Here is a 26,431-nt window from a genome sequence, read left to right as displayed (position 1 = left end):
TCAAATGCATCTTAGTAACATAAACGGAAATTAGCTAGCTTTCTTTGATATCGAATTACCGAAGCATCTCACTGAAAAAACAAAATCCTCCTTGCAATTAATAAAGAATTGGGGTATTCTAACCAAGTTGAAAGCTAAGAACCTTCAAATTCCAAATCTTTCCATTCCTGGATGAGCTTTGGTATTCAGATGTTAATATGATGCCTTTTTTTTTTTTTTTTTGGCCAATGTTCAGGCCAAAGAGTCTGTGAAACAGACTTTTTCCATCCTATGACCTGTTTTAGAATTTCTTTCTTGCAAAATGTTAGTTATTTTACTTGGCGGATTGCCCAAATTCATTCTTACTTTCTCTCTTTCTCCTATTACTTTACCTCCTCTCCCTTCTCTTTTCTCTCCCTTCCTCACCCTGTCTCTCTTCTATTCTTTGATAAATTATGGATTTAAATGAAAATCCACTTGGCCCTACAGTCTATGTGAGATTTGGCAGGGTTACTGGAGTTAGCAAATAAAAATACAGAATCCTGGGGCTCCCTGGTGGCGCAGTGGTTAAGAACCCGCCTGCCAGTGCAGGGGACACAGGTTCAAGCCTTGGTCTGGGAAGATCCCACATGCCGCGGAGCAACTAAGCCCATGTGCCACAACTACTGAGCCTGCGCTCTAGAGCCCACAAGCCACAGCTACTGAAGCCCGCGTGCCTAGAGCCCGTGCTCCGCAACAAGAGGAGCCACCACAGTGAGAAGCCCGCGCACCGCGACGAAGAGTAGCCCCCGCTCGCTGCAACTAGAGACAGCCCGCACGCAGCAACGAAGACCCAACAGTCAAAAATAAAAAAATTAATTAATTAATAATAATTTAAAAAAAATACAGGATCACCAGTGAAATTCAAATTTCTGGTAAAAAACGTTTTTTTTTAGTGTATGTCTCAAATACTGCATGAGACATACTTACACTCAAAAACTATTCCTTGTTCATCTGAAATTCAAATGGAACTGGGTGTCTGGTATTTAATCTGGCAGTCCTGGTTTGGAGGTTAAACAGAGGGACATGAAACAACAAAGACATCTATTTACAACAACTGGAAGAAGAGACATTTCCATTCCCGTCCTCCTGAATGCTTTTGGTCTAGGTGTAACATTTTCTGTGGCATTACTTCAATTTATTTTTGATCAATCAAGTTTTACTAAAAGCTCCACAGAGGATATCACATCTCGATACTGAAGAAGTCCAGCCAGGGTTTCAGGGCTAACCCAGCACCACCCGAATCCAGAACTTGCAAAATCGGTCCCTCAGGAAACATGCAATTTTAGTCCAAGCAACAAAAACCGTACAAATATTCAAGCTTTAATGGCTCACTTTTCTTCAAAATTTGAACCTCAAATGTAGTACTTGCAAAGGCACTGAACTCTCTGCTGTTCTTACTCTGAGGCTGTGTAGCATGATTGGTAACAGTATTATTAGAAAAAACAACAGAATTCAAACGTACTTCAAAATGTAATGAAATGATCACCTCTTGGACATTGTAAGGGGAAGGTAAAAATAATGATATGCTACAGACATTTATAGATAAGATTAAAATCTTAATTATGCTAATTATTATTATTTTTTTTTTCGGTACGCGGGCCTCTCACTGTTGTGGCCTCTCCCGTTGTGGAGCACAGGCTCCGGACGCACAGGCTCAGCGGCCATGGCTCATGGGCCCAGCCGCTCTGTGGCATGTGGGATCTTCCCGGACCAGGGCACGAGCCCATGTCCCCTGCATTGGCAGGTGGACTCTCAACCACTGCGCCACCAGGGAAGCCCTATGCTAATTATTAATTCAAGTGTATTTTTCAACATCTTGAGTATACCCAGGGGTATCACACAATTCAGAAATGCTGTTCTCTTGTTCAGAGACACATTAATATTCAAATGTGTAAATTGTAAATTTGTAAATATACAAATAGTATTTGGAAGTAATTTGAAGTCTAATAGCTGAAACGAAGGCTGTATAGAAGCGTAGTTAAAAGCATGGACTCAGGAGGCAAAATGAGTTCAAATCCCAGCTCTGTCACACACTAGCTGTGTGACTCTGGGCCAGTTACTTACCCTCTCAGTGCATCATTTCCCTTATCAGTAAATGGGGATAACCATCCCAGAGAGCTGTGAGAATAATATGAGTAAAATGCTTAGAATAGTGCCTAGCACATAATAAATGCTCAGTAAACTTAAGGAGCGAGAGTCATACGACCTAGTCAAAACTGTCAATAGGAAAACAAAACTCACAAAATTAGAGAATGTCTCCATTTTTACAACTGGCTCATGAGAAAAAAGAGTTTTTTTCTTGTGGTCAAATGGATAATATCTATTTTTTTCAAAATTAAAAACAATGATATTTTACGTATTTAACCATTAAAAAATCCTCTGTTTTCAGAGTAATCTGCTTCTGGGGTTGAGTGAAAGTAACATCATCCTGTTTCAAGAAGTGAGGCTATACGATTACCAGTTCTATCCAACTAGTGCTTGTTTTTCTTGTCTCACCCTGCTTATTATTTTCCTTACTTGCCAAAACTCCAAAAGCAAATTAATAATATTCTCTCCCCCATCCCTACAAGCCAATTCATCTAACTCAACCCTCTAGCTTTAGCGTTAAACAGACTTTCAAATGAAATAGTCTCCAGTCGCTGGGTTTCCTGCCATCTGGTCACTCGTAACTTTGTCTGTGTTTTGAGCCCAGCACTGCTTAGATCCACACGACGGTGCAGCGCACGTGTCTGCAGTTTAAGGCGGCATCGAAGAAAGGGGGCTTTCAAGTCAGACAACTGTAGGGGAATATCCTGGCTGGGCCACACCACCTGTGTAAGCTCTTGTAGCCTCGGTTTCTTTATCTATAGAAAGGGAGGTTCTAATGCTGTCGACGGTTCCCAGTTGCTATGAGGATTCAAAGAATTGATTCATCTGCAGGGTGATCCTGTGTTCCGTTTACACCGGCTGTCCCTGCATTACTGTTATATTATACAGCTCTCCTATTTTTAGAAAGCATTTAGTACACAGTCTGGCTTATAGTTAGTATTTGCTACCTCTTCATCATGATATACTGACACTGGTACTGTTTGAAAGAAATGCTTTAAATCCCACAGAGCCCTCATCTTTCAAGCAGGAATGGCCTGCCTAACACAGAAGGGTGAGTGCGCACGTGAGTGTGAATGCTTGGTCATCTGCCCGTTATCCCTGCAGTCCCTGTCTCTTTGTATATTTCAGTCACTTAAGAAGCTCAGGGTGGAGATGGAATTCTCTGTGGCAGAGCCCTGAGCGCAGAGGCTTAAATATTTTACATGTTTTTGTGGGGATCATGTGAGCACTGCTTTACCAAAATACACTCTGCCAACAGCAGAAGGCCCTTTGAGGTGAGCAGGTGGGCCGGGGCCGGGGAGCTGTCCTTCGACTTCTGCCAGCTACTCCGACTGTCAAATGAATTCCAGACTCCAGCCTCTACTACTTCCAAGACCTCCATCACCAGGCAGAAATACCACCCTGACTCATCGCCTGTAACCAGGCTTCCTCCTGTCTCCTTCCGCAAGCTTTCTCACAGGCTCTGTGGGCTGCAATGCTCTCGACACTATGGAAGGAGAGCAGATATTCAGGGCTTGAAGGGAGACGCCAGCCCTCTGCTCAGAAACAGAATTTCTTCCTTAGTATCTCTTCTAGTCCGTGCGCCCTCTGCACCAGACCTAAAGCAGCAGCTCCAAGTGGCTCTGACCCAGCTGGGATCTCAGCTCTGCCACTGCCAACTGTGAGGTCTCACTCACTGAGACCTCGATTATCCCTTCTGTAATATGAGATGTAGTAATGTCACCTCACTGGGTTGTTGTGAGACTGAAATAAGACAACGTGTCCGGCAGAGTGCCTGACACGAGATAGACATTGAATGCTTGGGGAGTAGCATTTTGGTACTAGGCTGCCTGAGAGGGGACCAGCATTAGAGGCACAGGGGTGCAAAGAGAATCTGTGATCTGGGGGTGGGAGGGACGGGGGAGAACTCAGTTTGTAAATATACAAGCTCTGCATTTTGCAGATTTATGTCTAATTAAAATCCATAGAAAAGAAAGCACACATCAAGCTAACGGCATTTCTGCAAGAAGATACACGAAATGCACAGCGGATATATTCCAGACATCTTCTGTGTTATCCTGCATGCGTTCATTTACTCACACTAATAATCTTTTACTGAATAAGTATTATGTTCTAAATGCTGGGCCAGGCTTCAACACAAGAGTGTGAAGCAGCTTTATGAAAGAAAACACTCGGAGGAAGCATAATCAGCCTGTTAATGTCAGGCAATATTTATTGATTACGCACTGCAATCAATACATATGGTAATATTTATTGATTTACCACAGTCTCCCTTGGCCAGAGTGACTCAGAAAAACACTGCCATCTGCTACAGTCACGCTGAATACAGAGGAGCTCCAGTTTATTAGTGAATGTCTCTTTGGACTGAAAGAGCTCTTTGCAAACGTGCCAAACTCACTTTCAGATACTGTCCACCTGAATCATTAAGTGAAGGAAGCAGTGGCTTCTGTGGTCTAGTTAGGGGTTGGTGAAAACTAACCCTTCCTGCATGGCATACACCCCAAACACCTACTTCTTGAGCCTGTGAATGGGTCCTGAAATTTTCTGAGTTGTCACTCCCTTGAGCTAAAGCTTTCCTTGGCCCTAATAGAATGCCTTGGGTCCTCTGAGGGGAGTCCTACCAGGCACCCTATAGGCACCCTATACACTAGCCTGTCAGGCAGTGTGGGCCAGAGAGATGGCCCGTGGCAGATGGGAGAGGCGACAGACTCACTGGAGGCAAATCTTTGGACAAGCTTCTTATGCTCTTTCAGCCCTGATTTCCTCTTCTGTAAAACAGGAAATAAGAACTTCCTTTCCAGGCTATTGGGAGGACAGAAGAAATCATCTTCATCAGGTGACCAAGTCGGGGTCAGAAACACTGCAGGGCCCCTACAGGTGGTTTCCTTTTTGTTCCTGACTCCCGTGGCACAAGCTATCTCGTTAGTTGGTCAGTAACCTCTACTGTGTTTTGTGAACATGGGTTGACCAAAAATGAATTTATGTAATGTGACCTGCATTTAAAAAATATTAACAAAAAAAAGAAAATGTCAGCGTCATGGTGGGTCCTGTTTTGTGACACTGTTGTTTGAAACATACACTCTCGTAGGATGTGACATATGGCGGACTGGGTAGGTTATATTTGAAAATTTGTGATGGGAATGATCTCCAAAGAATGAAAGCTGGAACTTGAAGGGATATCTGTATACTCATGTTCCTAGCAGCGTAATTCACAACAGCCAAAAGGTAGAAGCAACTCAAATGTCCATGGATGGATGAATGGATAAAGAAAAGGTCTATACACACAATGGAATATTATTCAGTTTTAAAAAGAAAGAAAATGCCTTCTTAAAGAGGAAGGAAATTCTGACACCTGCTATGACATGGATGAACCTTGAAAACATAATGCTAAGTGAAATAAGCCAGACACGAAAGGACAAATACTGTCTGATTCCACTTATATGAGGTCCCTAGAGTAGTCAAAATTAGAGAGACAGAAAGCAGAGTAGTGGTTGCCAGGGGCTGGAGAGAGGAGGAAATGGAGAGTTACTAGCTATGGCAATCTATTAATTTGGCCTATTAATGGGGACAGAGTTTCAGTTTGAGAAGATGAAGAGTTCTGGGAATACTTCATGGTGATGGGAGCCACAAACATGTGAATGTACTTAATGCCCCTGAACTGCACACTTAAAGATGGTTAAGACTATAAATTTTATGCTATGCATATTTTTTCACAATTAAAATTAAAACCCTTTAAATTACCCCAAAAAAGCTTGAGAAATGCTGACCTAGATGACACCTTGAGGAGAGGTATGTTTGGATGGAGTCCAGGTGTAGAGGAAAGAGAAAGCATCAGTCTAGGGGAACAGAACAAGAGAGGGGAACAGACTTCCTAGTTTTGCTGAAGAATTTTCTTCTATGACCTCTGGGACCATGGGCCTTCCAGTCTGGTGTACGAACATGAAAGATAAGGTTTGCAGTCTTGTTCTGTGATGCCATAATTTCCAATCTACATTCCTGGATCTGTTTGCTGTTTTAATCTGACGGTATAACCAACACAACAGCAACATCTAATTTCCTTTTCAGGTAAAACTGACAGCCTTCTCACCTCTCTTTTCCTTCAGCAATGGTGCCCAGCCCCAGCTGGACTTGTTGGTCTTTGAAGGCTGGGTCAAGGCCTTCCCTCCTTATCCACTGGACAAGCCATACCTCTCAAAGGCCTTCGGTCTAATTTGTTCATCTACATAACAAGGGGGTCCAAGGAGCCCTAGAGACCCTTCCTACGTTATTTTTTATTCTTAGTGTCTAAGCGTTGGAGAAATGGGATCTGGCCAATTTTCTCTAGGCCAAGTGTCTATACTAGATTTCTCATTTTCCTAGCAGACAGGAGCCTGGCAAATTACTTAAACAGATACGGAAAGGAAGTCTCTGGGGAAGGTACCTCGTGGGCTAAAAGAACAGTCACAGTTCATCATTTTAGACACGCATTGCTATGGCCAAAATAAATATCAGGAAGGTTTTAAACTTCTCTGAAAAAAAAAAAAAAAACATCTTTTGGTAACAGTTCTCAGATCGACTTTGATCTCTCAAATTCCAAAACCTATTATATGATCAGTTTGTATAATCTTATTATTAAAAGCACATGCGTAAGTGATAGATTTCTTTATATGTTTAGCACATAATTGTTCCTCTGTATATTTTCCCTCCATATTTAACATTTCCTAAGATAATTCTACAATGGGCAGAAGATATTTTTAATAAATAACTATGGACTGAATGTTTGTGTTCCCCTCCCCCCAAACTTATAGGTTGAAATTCTAACCCCCATTGTGATGGTATTAGGAGCTGGGCCTTTGGGAGGTAATTAGTCATGAGGGTAGAACCCTCACAAATGGGATTAATGCCCTTATAAGAAGAGACACGAAAGAGCTTGCTTCTCCCCTCTCCGCTCTTTGCCATGTGAGGACATAGCGAGAAGATGGCCATCTGCGAACCAGGAAGTGGGCCAGACACTGAATCTGCCGGCACCTTGATCCTAGACTTCCTGGGCTCCAAAACCGTGAGAGAGAAATTTCTGCTGTTTATCAGCCACCTAGTCTACAGTGGCTTGTTACAGCAGCCTGAACTGATGGAGGTAAATACTTTTCATTGATATAAACACGCTTCACCTTTCACCTTTATAAATGACTCACAGGTGCACATCAGACATCTGGAAAGGAGCTTTGGGCATCACCGTTAGACCCACTCTGTTCCATCAGTCAGTGATATCCAAGTCTTCTAAGACATTTAAAATTAGAAGTCCGTGGTGGAGGTGAATTCTCCAGCCACCTCCTGGCTATGCATTCTCCTTTGGGGAGAGGTAAAGCCATGCACTGCTGGCCTCTGGTCCTATTGTCTGAAGTCTGGGAGAAGAGCTCATTCCGGCTGACATGTCTGGAGAAGACTGACCACTCTGCATTCTTCTTCACAGCTCCGGCTTCGCTAGAAGACCTTTGTAAACTTAACCCTTTCTAAGCATGTCACCTTTTTTAAAGGAGAGATGACAATTCTCATTAAGCTCTGATCTGTACCAACTGCAGAGATAGGGTTGTTTTCTATCTTTTCTAAATCATGAATCCTATTAAATGCAGTAACAAGTATTTACTGAGTGCCTACTAGGTAATGGGCACTTTCCATATATCACTTCCAACTGCTATATTAACCTGGGAGAAATAAGATTTCATGGGCTGCTCTAATTCAGTTTGAGCTTATAGGAGTTTCCAAGTCTTTTACTGTACAATGTACACACCTGGTAGACCATTTCCTTCTGCTTCATTTTGTTAATTTTTTTCTTCTATAAGTTTAACTATTTGTGTTTAATCCAATTTCCTTAATTTATGAAGGTCATTTTTGAATCCTCATTTATTCTTGAAAGTAACAGGTACTTCGTTCAAATGCGGACAGGTCCTCTGTTAGGAGTTTTCTGCAAGCCCACGCTTTTGACCTCTGACTTAAGCGTGGACTTGCCAGTGGTGGGCAAATCTGGATTAAGCAGGCACGGTGACCCTGTGAAATTGTGGTCTTTGCTGTAGCTTGGAAATCTCCATTTGCTCCTTATTCCTAGAACTTTCCTAGTGAAGATGACAAACTAACAGGATCTCAGTCTGCTCTTCCTCTGCAGGCACTACCTTAGTCACTTGCTCTAAAAAGTCATCACCATAGTCAAGGTCATGTAGGTTTTCTTCTATGTTGTCTTTTAGGAGTTTTATAGTTTTGTGTTTTACATTTAGGTCTGTGATCTATTCTGGGTTAATTTTAGTGAGGGGTGTAAGGTCTGTGTCTAGATTCATTTTTTTGCATGTGGATATGCAGTGTTCTACCACCACTTGTTTTAAAGACCATCTTTATCCATTGTATTGTCCTTGATCCTTTGTCAAAGACCAGCTGACTATATTTACGTGGGTCTATTTCTGGGCTCTCTATTCTGTTCCACTGATTGACTTATCTATTCTTTCGCCAACACCGTAGCTTTATAGTAAGTCTTGAAGTCGGGTAGAGTCAGTTCTCCAACTTTGTTCTTCTCCTTCAATACTGTATTGGCTATTCTATGTCTTTTGCTTTTCCAATGAGACTTTAAAATCAGTTTGTTGATATCCACAAAATACCTTGCTGGAATTTTGATTCAGATTGCATTGAATCTATAGACCAAGTTGGGGAATTTGTTTTTTATTAGAAGTATTCCATTATGTTTCCAATATATTGGAAAGTATTCCAGTATACCAAGATTGTTTATCCATGGACCAGCTGATGTATATTGGGGTTGTTTCCAGTTTTTGACTATCAAGAATAAAGCTGCTATTAAAATTCTTGTACTAATCTTTTTTTTTTTTTTTTTTTGCGGTACGCGGGCCTCTCACTCTCGTGGCCTCTCCCGTTGCGGAGCACAGGCTCCGGACGTGCAGGCTCCATGTGGGATCTTCCCGGACCGGGGCACGAACCCGTGTCCCCTGGATCGGCAGGCAGACTCTCAACCACTGTGCCACCAGGGAAGCCCAAATTCTTGTACTAAGCTTTTAAACGACATGCGTTTCTTTTTTTTCCCATGCTAATAATTACAAATGGAATTGTTGGATCTAGTACCAAGTGTGTGCCTAATTGCTGGGGAATGCAATAAATGTGCGTAAAAGGAACAGTTTTTAAAAATGGTTATGCCATTTTATGCTCCCATCAGCAATGCACTAGGGCTCCCATGGCTTCGTATCTCCTGACTATTTGGTGGTGTTGGTCTTTTCAATTTTAGTCATTCTAGTGGGTATATACAGTGGTATCTCATTGTGGCTTTAATGTGCATTTCCCTGAAGATGAATATTATTAGTAAAATGCATGTTTTCAGTTCCTTACTGGACCTTTGTATATCTTCTTTGTCTGTTCGAGGCTTTGCCCATTTAAAACATTTGTGTCTTTACCGTTTTGTTATTGAATTGTCAGAGTTCCTTATACATTCTGGATACGAACTATTTGTCAGATGTATGTACTGCAAGTATGTTCTCCCAGTTTGCGTCTTGCCTTGTCATTTTGATGACCAGATGTTTTGAATTTTGATGAAATCCAATTCATCGGGGTTTTCTTTTCTTTTCTGTGGTTTTGTGATTTCTGTAAGAAATCATTGCAGGTTGTGAAGATATTGTCCCATGTTTTCCTTTAGAAGCTTTATAGTTTGGGCCTTTAAATGGAGGTCTGTGATCCATCTCAATTGTGTCTTAAGTGAGATTCAGATTTTCCCCCAGTAGTTCCTCCAGCACCATTTGTTGAAGACTTGTCTTTGTCAAAAATCAGTTGACCATATATGTGTGGGTCTATTTCTAGACTCTGTTTTGTTCCATTGATTTGTCTGTCCATGTCAATGCCACACTACCTTCATTACTTTAGTTTTACAGTAAGTCTTGAAATCAGGTACTGTAAGGCCTCCAACCCTGCTCTTCTTCAAGACTGTTCTGGCTACCTAGGACCCTTGCTTTTCTATAAAAATTTTAGAATCAACTTGTCATTTTCTAGAAAAGTGCCCTGTTGGCCTTCTGATCAACACTGTGTTGTATCTGTATATCATTATGAGAAGAACTGACATATTAACATTAGGAGCCTTCCAATTTATGAACATCTCTCCATTTAAGTCTAAAATTTCTCTCATCAAGGTTTAATAGCTTTCAGTGTACAAGTCTTATATGTCTTTTGTTAAATTTATTAAGTATTTTATATCATTGCAAATGGGACTGCTTTTTAAATTTCATTTTGCAATTGTTTACTGCTATTAGAAACACAACTGATTTTTGTAAACTGACCCTGCTAAATTCTTTTATTGGTTCTAGTAGTTGTTTATTAAATTTCTTAGGATTTTCTCTATAAACAATCATTCATAAAGATTTTTCCAAAAGATTTTTCAATCTTTATGCCTATTATTTCTTTTTCTTGCCTTATTGTACTGACTAGAACTACAATGCTGACTAGAAGTGATAAATGCAGACATTACTGCTATGTTCTTGATCTTAGGAGGAAAGTGTTTGGTATTTCACCATTAAATATGACATTAGCAGTAGGTCTGGGGGTAGATGCCCTTTGTCAGATTAAACAAGTTCCCTTCTTGTACTAGTTTGCTGAGAGTTTTAAAAATCAAGGATGGGTGTCGAATCATGTCAGATGCTTTGCCTTCATTTTTTTAGAGGATCATATGGTTTTCTCCTTCATTCTATTAATACGGTGGATTACGTTAATTTTTCTTCTAACATTAAGCCAACCATTCATTCCTGTGATAAACCCTACTTAGTTATAATGAATAATGTCCTTTTCATATATCACTGGAACATATATGCTAATGTTTTATTAAGGATTTTTTAGTGTTTTTAAGAGATATTGGATTACAATTTTCTTTTCTTATAAGGTTTATGTCAGATTTTGGTATCAAGGTTATACTGGCCTTATACAATGAATTGGGTAGTTTTTCTTCCTCTTCTATTTTCTGAAGGAGTTTGTATAAGACTAGCAGTTCATTTGTCGGTGTTTCATTGGTAAAAACGTTTCTTATTTAAGTTTTGATGGAATTTACCAGTGAAACCACCTGCCTCTGGAGGAATTTTCTTTGTGGAAAAGTTCTGATTACAAATTCAATTTCTTTAATAGCAATAGGGTCATTCAGATATTCTATTTCTTCATGTGGCAGTTATGGTAAGTTACTTATGGTAACTGTATTTTTCAAGGAAATTGACTATTTCATCTAAGTTGTCAAATTAATTAGCAGAAAGTAGTTCATAATATCCAGTTACTGTTGTTTAAACTTCTGTAGGCTATATAGTGATACCCACTCTTTCTTTGCTAATGTTAGTGATTTATGTTTCCCTCCTCTCTTCCTTGATTAGACTTGTTAGTGTTTTGTTAATTTCACTAAATTTTTAAAAGAACTAAAGTTTGGTTTTTTAATTTTCTCTATTGTTTAAAAATTTTTATTCCTATCTTTATTATGTACTTCTTCCTAATGATGTGGGTTTAATTTATTCTTCCTTTCTGGCTCCGTAAAGTGGAAACATAAATTACTGATGTTCAACTTTGTTCTTTTCTAGTCGTGTAAAGCTATACATTTTTGTGTGTGTGTTGTTTTAGCAAAGCCCATAAATTTTCATAAACTGTACATGCATTTTCATTCAGTTAAAATTTTTTCTAATTTCCTTTGTGATTTATTCTAACTCAAAAACTATTTAGAAATGTTATTTAACTTTCAAATATTAGGCATTTTCTAGAATTTCCTTGCTATTGACTTATAATATAACCATGCTGTGATCACACAACACATTCTGCAAGATTTTAATCATATGGAATTTATCTATATGTCTTTTATTGTGCACAGTAAGGTCTTGCTTCATGTGTACTTGATAAGATTACATATCTTGCACCAGTCGGCTGTAGTGTTTTATAAATGTCAATTAGGTCAAAGTGGTTGATGATGTTCAAATATTCTATATACTTCCTAATATTTTGTTTAATTTTTCTACTGATTACTGAAGAAATGGATGTTAAAAATCTCTATTATTATTGTTCTGTCAGTTTTTGTTTCATATATTTTGATAATCTCTTAGTAAATACGTACATATTTATGACTGGTCTGTTTTCCTCATTAACTGACCTTTTTAGCATGATAAAATGTCCTTTTTACCTCTTCTAATACTCTTTGTCTAGAAGTCTGTTTGGTAGTTTAATAGTGTCACACTAGCTTTCTTACGCTTACGGTTTACACAGTCTATCTTTTCCTCTTCTGGCTTCAACCTACTGTGTTTTTATATTTAAACTGTATACCTTATAGACAGTAGGCAGTCTTTCAAATCTAGTTTATTTTGGTATTTTATTTTAATCCCTCCAATGACGTTTATGCTTTTTTTGGTATTTTTTTTAGTGGTTTTTCTGGTTATTACACTATGCATCCTTAACTTATTGCCAGTCTACTTGGATTTAATATCGTGTCACTTCACATAAAATGTAAGAACCTTAAGAGTCATGCAACTCCATTTGCCCTGTCTTATCCTTTGTGGTATTTTTGTCGTACAGTTTACATCTACATACATCATAAGTCCCATAAAAGAGTATCTTGTTCTTTACATTACATAACCTTTTATATTTACATATATATTTATCATTTCCTGTAAATACTTCCTTCGTGTAGGTCTGAACTTCCCCCTGATAGTATTCCCCCCTCAGCGTGACAAATTTCCTTTATCACTGATTGTAGTGCAGGTCTTCGGAAATAAATTCTCTCAGATTTTGAAAAACCAAAAATGTCTTTATTTCACCTTGTTTTGAAGGATATTTTTGCTAGATTTAGAATTCTAGCTTGCTAAAGTTCTTTATTTTTTTTTAATTTACTGTTTTTATTTTGTCTTCCAGCACTTTAAAGATGTCTTTGAATAATATTCTAGCCTCCGTTGTTCATGGTGGGAATCCTTTGGTTAACTGCGTCACTGTTACCTTTTACATAATATGTCATTTATCTCTGGCAATGTTCAAGATTTTTCTCTTTATCTTTAATATAGGTTTTAGCAATTTTACTGTAACGTTTCAAGGTGTGGTTTTATTTTATTTATCCTGCTTAGGATTTGTTAAGCTTCTTGCATTTGTAAGTTAATGTGTTCAGCCAGTTTGGGATGCCTTCAGCCATTATCTCTTTGAATATTTTTTCTGATCTGTTTTTTCTGTCCTCTCCTTCTCAGACCCCAATTACATGTATATTATACTACTTGATATTGTCCTATAATTCACTGAGGTTCTGTTTATTGTTTTTAATCTTCATTCTCACTGTTCTTCATATTGGATAATGCTTATTGATCTGACTTTAAGTTTACTTACCCTTTATTTGGTCATTTCCATTCTTCACTAAGGCTATCCAGTGAAATTTTTGTTTCAAATATTTTACTTTTCAGTTCCAGAATTTTCACTTGGTTCTTCTTAATCATTTCCATTTCCCTGCTGAGAGTCTTCTTCTTTCAATTATTATGACCATGTTTTCCTTTATATTCTTGAATATATTTTAACACCTGCTTTAAAGTTATTGCCTGAAAATTCCAACATTTAGGTTACTTCAAGTTCTATTATAGCAATTACATTTTTTCTTGATTATGAGTAACAGTTTCCTACTTCTATACATATCTGTTAATTTTTGATTAGATAATAAATATTATGAATGACATGTAATAGAGGCTCTAGATCTGTTTTATTCCTTTAAAGAATGTCAATATTTTTGTTTCAGACAAATTACTAGCTGAACTTGTGAATGCTTAGGATTACACTTTGTTATGATCTACTTTGGTTTTGCCCTTAGTTTTAGGATGAATCCTTTATTCTTAAGGCGAGGCCTTTCTGAGGGTTCAGACAAAAACCCAAGTGTTTGCCAAGTCCCTATAACTTGGGTGAGATTCAAATTCCAAACTCTACGGGCAATCTTTGTAGGCAGTAGGCAGCCATTGAAATGTATGCTCACCTTTTCAGCTCTCTAGCTATTGTTTTCCACTGGGCTCACTGGCCTTTCTCCCATACCTATGCAGTTTAGAAGTCACCCAAGCATGGAGGAGAATTTATATACAGAAGTGGAACTCTCTTCTCTATGGCTGCCTCCTTTCTGGAATTTCTTCCCTTAAATCCCAGCCACTCTGGCAGCCTTGAACTCCATCCTCATACACTTCAAGAATATATGATTGTGGCCTTGAGTTGTAGTTACTCTTGGTGGAATGGGGAGTGCCCTCAGGAGAGAAGCTGTAAAAATGTAGGTCTCATGCATTCCAATTCTTTCTCTCAAGGATCAAGTTGCCAACATTTCTGCCTTCTTTTGATCAGCCTCTAGTGTCTTCAAATAGTTTTGTTTTGTAAAAAATATTTCATCCAGTTTCTTTTTCTTTGTGGTACGCGGGCCTCTCACCGTTGTGGCCCCTCCCGTTGTGGAGCACAGGCTCCGGACGCGCAGGCTCAGCGGCCATGGCTCACGGGCCCAGCCGCTCTGCGACATGCGGGATCTTCCCAGACCGGGGCACGAACCCATGTCCCCTGCATCGGCAGGCGGACTCTCAACCATTGTGCCACCAGGGAAGCCCTTTTTTTTTTTAAGATTTTACATACAAATGAGGTCATATGGTATTTGTTTTTCTCTGTCTGACTTATTTCACTTAGGATGATGCCCTCAACGTCAATCCATGTTGTTGCAAGTAGCAGGATTTCCCTCTATGGCTGAATAATATTCCATTGTGTACAGATACCACATTTTCTTTAGCCATTCATCCATCAGTGAACACTTAGGTTGCTTCCATGTCTTGGACATTGCAAACAATGTTGATCTCTCGTTTTTAAAAGAGGCTAGTGAGGAAAGATGCTTTTTCAGAAAATGAGCTGTCTGGATACTCTCAATTTTATACTACAGTTTAAAACCAAAAAATGGCTTGAAATGACTCACAGGTCATGGAACTATACAGACAGAGGGATGTATAGGCATTACTGAAGCCAAGTCTGTCCCACCAAACCACAAATGTAGAAGAGGTATCTTTCCTAGTGCCTGTGGGTATGTTATTTACAGTTTTCAGCTCTCCTTCACCTCGTTGGTTTCCATGGAGCTCATAATTTTTGGTCTGTCTTACCACCTTCTTCCATCTTCTGGCATCTGTATACTCCTGATTCTCCTGACCTGGCTTCTAAATCATTTTGATTGCTCTGACCCTTAATGTTGAGTGTCCTCTCAAAATCCATATGTTGAAGTCCTAACCTCCAGTACTTCAGAATGTGATTTTATTTTGAGATAGCATCTTCACGGGGTAATCAAGTTAAAATGAGAACATTAGGGTGGGCGATAATCCGACATAACTAGTATTTTTATAAAAAGGGGAAATTTGGACACAGAGACATGCAGAGAAGGAAGATGATGTGAAGAAACACAGGGAGAAGATGTTTATCTACAAAACAACGAACAAGGTCTGGAATTGATCCTTCTTTCACGGAAGAAACAAACCCTAATGACTGATCTTGGGCTTCTAGCCTCCAGAACTGAGACAATAAATTTCAGTTGTTTAAGGGACCCAGTCTACGCTACTTTGTTACAGCAGCCCTAGCAAACTAATACACTTACCACTTAACAAATAAATGGGTCCCCACTTTTCTCCTTGGTTCTGACTTATGACCTTGTTTTGTCTCCTAAGATCCCCTGACCCCTCAGTACGGTAAATGGCCAAAAAAGCTGAATATCCAAAGATGTGTGTCCCAATTTTTTCACTTAAGTTGAATGACTTTTCTGATCCTTAGATTCCTTATACATGAAATAAGGATATTGTCTTACCTATCTGTCTGCATAGATAAAGCTCAGATAGGATACCACACAGAGACTGTAAAATGCTACGCAAGTCTAAGGCATCCTGAGTCCCTGCTCTTTATTCATAATGAGCTGCTCCTCTTGCCTAATTATAACAGACCACGGTTAGAAGGTGCTTTGGGAGGATCAAGTTTAGAATTCTCCACTTTTAAGAGGGATACTTGCAGCCTCAGGCTTTATTTCTGCTGTTTCTAGTTCAAGAGGCAGGATATGAGATGGATGACTAAGTCTGTTTTGCTCAAAGAGACAAGAATGTGGGGTGATGCTTTAAACTCTCACTGTTCACAAATCTCCAGAGGGTTTAAAAATAATTCCTCAGACAACATATTTATTTTGATTAGGTAATGAGTTATAGAAACCAATTCTTTTAGAGAATGGACTTTTCGGAGATGTGTAAGGGGCGGAGAACTTTAGCGGCACATCAAACTGTATTAACAAAATCAGAGCCCACTGAATGTGATTTTAAATTTGAAAAAATTAAATGCAGGATGCTAGCAGCTTTCCAAAATATTTTGTATGCTCCTTTGCCTGTTTTTAAGATGATTTGTTAATGAGAATTTGAAAAATTGTTGTTTCTACAGTAATTAACACTTTTATAAAATTATTTATAAAAAAATATAACTTACTCCCAAATAGTTGACATTCTAGTTGCATAAATTCTTATGTAGTCTCAAACACCGCTCAAAAGAACTACATATTTAAATGATTCTACCCATTTCAGTTCTCTAGAATGCCTCCAGATGGCATTAAAACCCTTTTCCTACTATATTTTACAATCAAAAATTTAAAGATTAGTAATATTTTAACCATTTAAAACCAGTCACATTCATTATATCATTAGAAATCATGATAATGGAACTATTTTGAACTTTTAGGGTAACATCTTAAGAAACATGTAGTCATAACCTTTATGAAACAAACAGCCATCCTATGTAAGCCAAAGGCTCTTCCTAGATTGAGAAACAGATCTTGGACAAATACACTCAATAATGTTATATCGTAAGCTGTCATTTCTAATGAATAGCACTTTAAATGCTTAGTAATAAGAGCACTGGTCCAAATATAGATATATGCACAAAACTGTCTTATAATAAGAAAATACATTTAACTCCTCAGAAATGATAAAAAATAATGATTTTTAAGGAGTAAACCTGTTACTAATTCCTATGGAGCTAAAATAATTTGTTAGCTTGTGAATTATGTAAACTTTGGCATATAAATTTGGCATCGAATTAATCGTCAAAACATTTTTTGGACTGCTTGGCTATCGAGAGGAAAAAGACAAAACGTAGAGTGAAGAACATGTTTTAAAAGCCTCTTCTTATCTTTTCAAAACTGTGTTTGTTAACTCAAAACTATGAACAAACCCTTGAGGGTCCAGAGATATCTATAACTGTATATTTCACATAATTCAGAGGTCAGGTTGCAAAGGGCAGGCTTTAAAATGACACTGGTACTTCCCAGGTATGCAGGACAGACTATCTCCTAGTATGTGTGAAAAGTCCTCTAATTATTTATGACAGTGATGGAAGTTGCCAAGCAAATTCCAAAAGCTTTCCTCCCCACCCCCTGCCAAAATAATACCGTTAAATCTCGTTACATTTGTACTTTATGAAGAGGAGCCTTGTGTTTTCAAGATTATTCTTACTGGGCTAAAGCATAAGAAAGACCTCAAAATGCATATGCACCCAAAAGCATTAAAAAACACATTATCATGAGAAAGAGAACCACAGGCTTCTTTCCATTATTACTGTTACTATAACAAGTTATTTGCGCAGTTCCATATTATAAGCATATTAAAGAACAGTCATCTCGGGATAGAAACAGGAAACAGACTTACGATGTATTCGATGTGCCATTGTCTGGACTCCCTGGCTCAGCATCACCTTTCTCTTAAAAAGGAAGAAAATACCAACATGTGAGCGTTACAGCCTATAAGATTTAAGAGAGGTTCAATATATTTCCACACTCCTACTAACAACCATTCAAAATGTGCAGCAGGAAGCTTTTCAAACATCTTTTTTATTGTCCAAGAACCGGATTTGCAAAATAATTTCTTCTTTGTAATACAATGGCCCGGGCAAGGATCTGTGAATAGGTACTACGGAGCTGTTTGCAAACAAGCAGAGGTTCAGAGTGGAGACCCTGCCAAAAGATGAATACCTTACAGATGGCATCTGTTTCCTTCTACTTCTTTTACAGAAAACTTAAGGAAATAAACCCCATTAGCATTCTAGATGCAAGGCGTTTTGAATTCCGATCCCTTCTGCAAACACAAGCTAAACCAGGTCAGGTGACATCAGAACTTGGAGGAGAGAATTTTACACAACACTGAGGTTGCACCCCAGCTTACAAGATTCCCAAGAATTACACCCCACAGAGAGCCCCAGCAGCAGGTTCTGGGGTCACCCTGTTAATGCAGAATAAGATATAAATCAGAAATCCTTCCTGGCCATCTGAGAGACTAGTTAAAGAAATGTTTCTGCCGTCTGTGGTCACCGAGGATTGAATGGGTTTTAATGAAGGGAGCCTGGAACCAGTTCGTTTCTTGTAGTTTTAAAGGGCAAATTCCTCTTGCAGTTGACGTAATGTAAGTCTTAGATCCTCGACCATTGATGGCTTGACACCATACATCCTTATATTGTAAGGCATTTCTTTTTGTTTTCTTGAGGCTATGGGATGGAGGAAGGTCATGACTGCCATTGTGAGTTAGCTGTGGTTAGTTAGGCTGGTTATGTAGTGCTAATAGTTTAACATACCCCAGAGAAGGTTATGAGTTGCAAGAGATGGGCCTGATGGTGGCAACTTGCTTTGCTTTGCTCTTTCAAGCCAGGCCTGGAGACCTCACAGAATCCCCCAGTCTGCTGTTTAGGGCTTCAGGCCTATGTCCTGTACCAAGTCCCTTTTGTCAGCTGTAGCCATTAGCTTACTGTCACCGAGGCTTGGGAATGACCCCCTAAATTACATGATGAACACATTCTGAAGATATCGTCCAAACTGAACTCAAAAGTAAACTTTATAATTTCTTTTCCTTTTAGTTCTTTCAAACAGAACGGTTGTGAGAGAAAGAAGACAGTGACATATAGTGCACACATCTATCTCAGATGTAACTCTGTGCTAATGTGTGTCTACACACTGCTGGGACATACGTGAGGGACAGTCACCTTGTGAAAAGTCACATCTATTTTAACTGCCTCAATAGCAAACACTGACGGAGTCCCAGTACGTGGGAAACCATGCTGAAGTAAAAATAGAGGCAGAGAATTAATAAACTTGCTCTAAAGCTTGTACGTTCATAATATATTTTCTCTTCCAGGCCAGGTTTGTTGTAAACTCACTTAGGAGACATGCAAGACCTTGTCAACTGGCTTTGGTGCTAGAAAATAACCTTAGTACTGTCCAAAATCACTTTTCAAATGAGAAACCACAATTCCTGCCAGAATCCTAAAGTACAGAGTTGTAACACCTGCATCACCTAAGATAAAACTAAATGGAGGTTTAATTTTTCTCAAACATAGCGATCTTTTTTTCCCCCTTTAATTTGGAGAAATTGGTTACTTTCCCTGGTCTGGAGCTGCCAGAAGTTACCCCACATCCAATCATCATCAGGAATGTAGGCAGCAGGCTCAGAAGCCCAGGAGTAAACATTTCTCAACAACTTATGTCATTAAAAAAAAGGAAATCAATCTGATACATGAAGACAGTGTTTGGATGTCTGAATAAATATGTTTCACCTTGACCAACAATGCTGCCAGATACCCCGTGGGCTGAGAGGACAGAGGCCTTATTGCACATGGGATCTGGGGGCTGCGGGAATCGGGAGCGGGAACGGCGCAGGAACAAAGCTGCAGCTGGTTATCTCTGCTCTTAGCAGCACTTATGTTGTGGCAACAGGGAAAACAGAATCGGTTCTGGCAAACAGGAAGGATGCAATGGGGCCACACTGGGCATGTATGAACAGTCGGGGAATGAGTGCTCTCAGTGGATCATGAATTAACCTTTTTGGAGAAAAGGAAACACAGGATGGAGTCAGGAAGTAAAACTCCGTTTGCCCTTCAGAACACAAAATTCTCCCCAATATCTGGCAATTTTACGTGATGTAATTTCTGAAGTTAACTTGAAGTGTCTCTGTGCACAAGCCATGGAGAATCATCGGCTCTTTATCAGGACCCAAGGGAAAATGATGAATGGGAGCCGGAAAAAATCCTCAGTAAGGGATTTTTCAGTTGGGTGCTCAGATGTTTCCTCTCCGCCACCAATGAGGACTGTTGGGGCTTCGTCCTGATTATTCCAGCTGTTTTCATGATAGATTCAACACTGCTCTCCTAGGGAAGGAACCTGCATTGATCTTTAAGACACTGGGCATAAGAGAGAGGCTCAGGTGCAGTGTGGTCCTTTTGCAGGCAGACATATAATTAAAGAGAGAAAGAGAAAAAACGAGCCATAGAAAGTAAATGTATACATTCACACTCACATATAAATACATATGTAGGTGTATATGTATATGACATGTATACTTTCAACTTGACACTCCATATTTGTCTACCTGAGTCTTCCACAGTACCAAACATATATTACCTGCTCAGTATATGTCTTCTGTCTGATGACCTATCATTAATGCAGTGTCCCACGCTACAGTGGGAAAAGAGGAGAAAGGTACACACACCACTGAGACGGTATACAAGTTAAGGTATGAAACGGCTTGATGCCTCCACCAGGTCACTTAAAAAATTACAGTAACTACATGTTTAATCCAGTAAATCTACCAAGGACTTTTATGTCGAGTAGTCTCTCTGGAAACATAGATAATATCTAATTCACGCCCCTTCAACTGAAAATGACTGCACTGCTGGAGTACCATAATTAGCGCTATGAAAAGGAAATCAAAATAGACCTAGGCTGTATTCTGCTTCGAAGGCAAGTTTTGCTGTGCTACCACTTTATAATAAAAGGAATCTGTGCTCAGCGTAAAGAAAAAAAAACTGAACAGTAGAGAAAAGGTAACGGCTCTGCTTGCTTTTGTCATTAGTCCTGTTAGCCCTGCAACTATAACGCTAAGTAATATGCTTATTTCTAGATGAATCAACTTCAGACAGTATGTAATAATTTCTGATATGAAAAATGAGAGATAAGATATTTAATACACTTATACTGCCACCTCCCTTCCGCTTAAAATTTTTGTTAGTTCTGTTAAACTTTAGTGTCTAGTGGGTATTTTAACTTTGAATAAATTTAACCTATTTTTTGATTAAACAGCTTCTGACAGTACCTTTTCTTTTGTACTACGCAAAGTGAGGCAACTCACATCCCACTATGCACAGATATACCTTTCCTCCGGCATAGCCAAGATTTAAAATATTTATATTCTGTTCAGTAACTATTAATGAGTCATCCTCATTAATATTAATTTTATCAATAATTTAATTTTGGGAATTGCCCATAGGCCATGAGAAAAATTATACATGAGTAACGGAATTTACAATATTATAACAACATATATATCAGCCTCTAAGGAACAGTAGAGAGACTGGACCTGCACGGAGGGACGGCCACTACACCTGAAAGAAGGCAAGGGTTCCCAGTATTTACGTCAAATGGATTCTCATTCTTATATCTCATCATGGCACAGGTTCATTTGTCTCAAGTAAAGGCTATGCTTTTCCTAAAGAGAAATTCAATAGAGCATGCATGTAATGTGTACAAAAATGTTTATATACAGTTTTTAAAAAGTAAAATGAGTTAACTGTAAAAACACCTTCCAGGCCCAGAAAGGGGACACTGACAAGAAATAACCCAGAAGCCTCCTGAGCTTGTGTCCTATTCAAGCCCAGCTAGCTAGCAATGGATTTTTGTGTTAATCATTCTCCCTTTCTTGACAGTTTCTGCCACCATGAATTAATTTGTAAATAAAAGTCTTTAGTTTTTCCTGATTTTAAATTTCGTATGAATGCAATCATAGTGTAGGCATTCTTCTGGGATTACTTCTGTCATTCAATGATATGACTTTAGATTCAGCCAATGTGATGTGCATAGCTTTGGTTCATTCACCCTCACTGCTGTGCAGCATCTCCTTATAAAAATCTGTCATTTTGGGCTTCCCTGGTGGCACAGTGGTTGAGAGTCCACCTGCCGATGCAGGGGACACGGGTTCGTGCCCCTGTCCGGGAAGATTCCACGTGCCGCGGAGCGGCTGGGCCCATGAGCCATGGCCGCTGAGCCTGTGCGTCCGGAGCCTGTGCTACGGGAGAGGCCACAACAGTGAGAGGCCTGCATACCGCAAAAAAAAAAAAACAAAAAACTGCCGTTTTCCTTTATTTGACACTTTTTCGGTGTTCTACTTAAGAAATACATCAGAAAGATGTTCTCTATTACCTTTTGAAAGTGTATAATTTTACTGTTCACATTTAGGTCTTCTACAAATACCTGGAATAGTTTCTGTATATGATGTCAGGTAGGAGATAGCTTCCTTTTTTTCCCTATAGATAACCAATTATTCTGGTACTATCTATTAAGAAGCCCATTCTTTCCCCATTGATCTACATTTTAGCTCTGACACGAATCTAGTTTTCATAAATCTGTGGTCTGTTTCTGGGTCCTTTACATCTGTTTCATTGCTCAATTTATTATTATCTTCATTACTTAGCTAAAACATTTATTCATTCATTCACTCATTCATTCATTCATATAATAATATTAGTAAGGCAAGGCTCCAACCTGGTTCTTCTTAAGGAGTGTCTGAGTTATTTTTGGTTCCTTGTTCTATCAAATAAATTTGAGAATCACCTTGTCAAATTCCAGATACACGGCTGCTGTTGAGAAGTCAACTGGAAGTTTAATTGTTACTTCTTTGAAGTTATTAAGGGCACTTTAAGAATTTTTCCTTTACCTGTGTGGCTTGCAGTTTCACTATAATATGTCTAGGGTGGACTTCTTTTTATCTATCCTGCTTAAGATTCATTGGGAAGATTCATTGGGTTTCTTGAATCTATGGGTTAGTGTCTTTCAATTCTGGAATATTTCCAGCCATCATCTCCTTTAATATTCCCTCTGTTCCCTTATCTTTTTCTGGAATTCTAGTTAAATATATTTAGGCCTTCTCACTTTATACTCCAGGTTTGTTAACTTCCTTTTCATATTTTCCATTTCTGTCTCTCTAGGTTGCATTCTAGATAATTTCTTAAGTTCAGTTTCCTGATTCATTACTTTTTCTTCACCTATGTGTAATCTGCTGTTAAACCTGACCAAAGAAATTTTATTTCTGTTATTATTTTCTAACTTCTAGAGGTTCTGATTAGTACATTTTCAAATGTTGTTGTTCTTTATCATATTTTCAATTCTCTCATTTCCGTAAATTAAAGTAAGCACTCTTACGTTATATTCTGGGCTTGGTAATTCCAATATCTGAAGTCCTTGGAGATCTCTCTAATTCTCTGCTGTCTGTTCTTTTTCCTTGCTCTTGTTTCATTGCACACAAGTGTTTTTGACAATGAGTGCTCATTTCCTGAGGAATTCTATTTCTATTATTATTTATTCTTATCCATTTTCTTTTTCTGGTATTCCTACTAGCTGGATTTGACCTTTCCACCCTGACTAATCTTCCATGTAACTTAACTTCCTTTCATATTTTCCATCTGACTTTTGCTTTATATTCAGAAAAAAAAAATGTTTTCAACCTTATATTCCAGACTTCAGACTTCAGCTATTATCTATTAAATTTTAAATTTTGTCAACCCTATTTTTAATTCCGGAGTGCTCATTTGTTCTGTAACTGCTTCTTTTTCATACCAATCTGGTCTTTTTATTTGATGCAAATAATTTCAAATCCTTCTGAAGACTGTAGTTACATTTGAAATTTTTTTCTTCTGTTCCTTGAATTAAGTAGATTTCCTCTGGGTCATTCCTTCTCTTTGGTGCTCCTGGGTTATGTATTCACATCTTTGAATGATAACAGGCTGGTTAACAAAGGTACTGGCGTGGATTTCCCATATTAGTATATTGATCCATTTTGCTAACATACGTCTCCCTTGTAGGGAAGGGCTGATTTAGGGCTCTTTCTAAGTGGACAGGGTATGTTAACTGGAAGGCTTCATGTAGGGTCCAGGAGAAGAGGCCTCAAGACAAGCTGGGAGCCCTGGCTGCTCTCTCACTCCCCAACAAAAATACGAAGTACTTTATTCTGGGTGTATAGCATTTCAGTTTACTTCCTTCTTGAGAAAAGTTAGCTCTTCCTCCACCCATCAGAGATATCTATGTTTAAGGTCTGGTATTATCTCAGAATCTATTCTGCTTCTCTCTTAGGTACTAGCTCCCAACTAGAAGTTCTAGTTAGCTGTTCATTTTCTTAGCAAATATTACTATGTGTTTTTTTTGTATTTTGTTTTTTTGAGGGAGGAAAGCCAGACTGAAAGCTCTGTATGAAAACCCGCTAGGATAGTGGTAGAGGAGTAATGGGTGGAAGAATGGCCACGTTCCTATCACTACGCACAGTCCACGTCTCTTCTCTGTTGGGGTTGAGAGGAAATCAAGTCTCTCCTGGAGCTCCCAAGGACATTCCCTCTACCACCACAGCTTGTTCCTGTTTGGTTCATTATTTTCCTTTTTTCTTTTTCTGGGTCATGACCTTCCCTGCCCAGGATTATCTATCTAACAGTAGGGTCCTGTCCAGTCTCCATTTTCCAGACACTCAGCTGAATTTCTGGTTCTCAGTGCTGTTACGGATTTATTTGCATCACTATTGCTTTACGGTTAGTTCAATGGAGACTGTGAAGGCAGGGAAAGAAGCGCTTATGCTCAGGCTGCCACCTGAACAGGACAGTCTTACGCTTTAAAAAAACTGTAGACGTACATCACCTGTTTTAATATTTAAGTTTCTCAATACTTAATTAGCTTCTATTTTATATTAAATTAAATTAATCGGTAATCAGCAAACTGGCTAAAGTAGCTCTCTTTAAAAAGATTTGGATTAAAAAATAATTTTCTGTTTAATTTATACACTCTCTTCTCTTAGTACCTACACAAGTTAGTTTTTCTAATTTCAAAAAGATAAAAATGACTGACCTAAAGTGGGGAAGGTCAGTCCATCAATACACATTTTCTCTCTCTGAAGTACAGTTTTTTCCTATTTTCTACATATTTACTGGAGTCATGACTCCCAAAGCTGTAATGATTCCAAACCAAATACAAGAAACAGCACAGGAAATGCTGGTGGGACCAGCTGTCCTAAAATTTCCAATGTGCTATAATCTACAGAGGACACTGCAATCTTTATCTTTCTTTTTTTATTTTCCATTATGGTTTATTACAAGATATTGAATATAGTTCCCTGTGCAATACAGTAGGACCTAAGTGTTTAACTATTTTATATGTAGTAGTTTGTACCTGCTAATCCCAAACTCCTAATTTATCCCCCCTTCCCCTTTGGTAACCGTAAGTTTGTTTTCTATGTCTGTGAGTCTGTTTCTGTTTTGTAAGTAAGATCATTTGTGTCATATTTTAGATTCCAGACATAAGTGATATCATATGATATTTGTCTGACTTATTTCACTTTGTATGATAATCTCTAGGTCCATCCATGTTGCTGCAAATGGCATTATTTCATTCTTTTTTATGGCTGAGTAGTATTCCATTGCATATATATATACCACATCACTATGATTTTTAAATAGTGATATTACCTTTTTATAGATGTGCTTGGTTTTGAGGGGCGGGGATTTATTTGAAAAAAAAAAATCCCCTTACCCCTAGAAAAGAGAAAACCAATTACAAATGTCCTCAGGTGATAAAATGCCAGAGGGATTTATACCACACCATGCAAGTGCCACTCACAATTCCCCAGAAGATAGGTCTGCTTTGACATAATCTCAATCGTAGCATCAGCGAGTGAAAGTTATGGCATGCTGTAAAAATATGCCAGATGAAAACAGAAATCTTGGACAAGAATTCAATCTCACACTGAAGGGACAGAAGCAACATTTTGCGGGTCAAGGTAATGGGTTAGTTATTAGCTGCAGAATCTCATTTTCATCACGTGCAGAATGGAGATGTCATGCCTACTTCACACAGCTACGGTTAGGATTAAATAAAATAGCATACGTGAAGAAGAGACTGAACACAGACGGGACTGAACAGCTGTTTCCTCTGTTCTTCTTTACGTCAAAGACTCCAAGCTGAGAGAAGGTACATTTATTCTATTGTATCTATTTTCTCCTCCCTTTACGCCGAGCTGTTTAAATTCGAATGGAAGGAAATGGTGAGGGGAGCAATGGCAATTCTTCCGTACGCTCTAGCCTTCGGCATATGATGCTGATGCCTACGCACCTCGTGGACCTAACCATGCATCTCCTGATTCCTTTCCTTACTATTACATTTATTAATTTCTATAGATCTCAAGTCCCTTGGCATGTCACCTCTTCCCTGGTGCTAGTACTCACAGCAAATTCCAGCAGAGGGTGGGATAACTAAGGGATACTGCCTGTGGCT

At 38.7% G+C, this 26,431-nt stretch overlaps 1 protein-coding gene across 1 annotated transcript in view; it reads right to left on the bottom strand.

Annotated features, from left to right (window-relative positions):
• Window positions 1-26,431, bottom strand: part of AFF3 (ALF transcription elongation factor 3) — a 560,353-nt gene that overhangs the window by 160,690 nt on the left and 373,232 nt on the right. Inside the window, exons 10-11 of the mRNA XM_067704167.1 lie at window positions 17,793-17,844; window positions 2,086-2,139 (exon numbers count right to left, since the gene is read on the bottom strand). Coding sequence (XP_067560268.1) covers window positions 2,086-2,139; window positions 17,793-17,844 — 106 coding nt within the window. The remainder of the gene's footprint in view (window positions 1-2,085; window positions 2,140-17,792; window positions 17,845-26,431) is intronic.

The sequence above is a fragment of the Pseudorca crassidens genome, chromosome 14, assembly GCF_039906515.1.
Source record: "Pseudorca crassidens isolate mPseCra1 chromosome 14, mPseCra1.hap1, whole genome shotgun sequence".
Taxonomy (NCBI): domain Eukaryota; kingdom Metazoa; phylum Chordata; class Mammalia; order Artiodactyla; family Delphinidae; genus Pseudorca; species Pseudorca crassidens.
The sequence above is the reverse complement of the archived record's forward strand: the minus strand, read 5'-3'. Positions and strand labels throughout refer to the sequence as shown.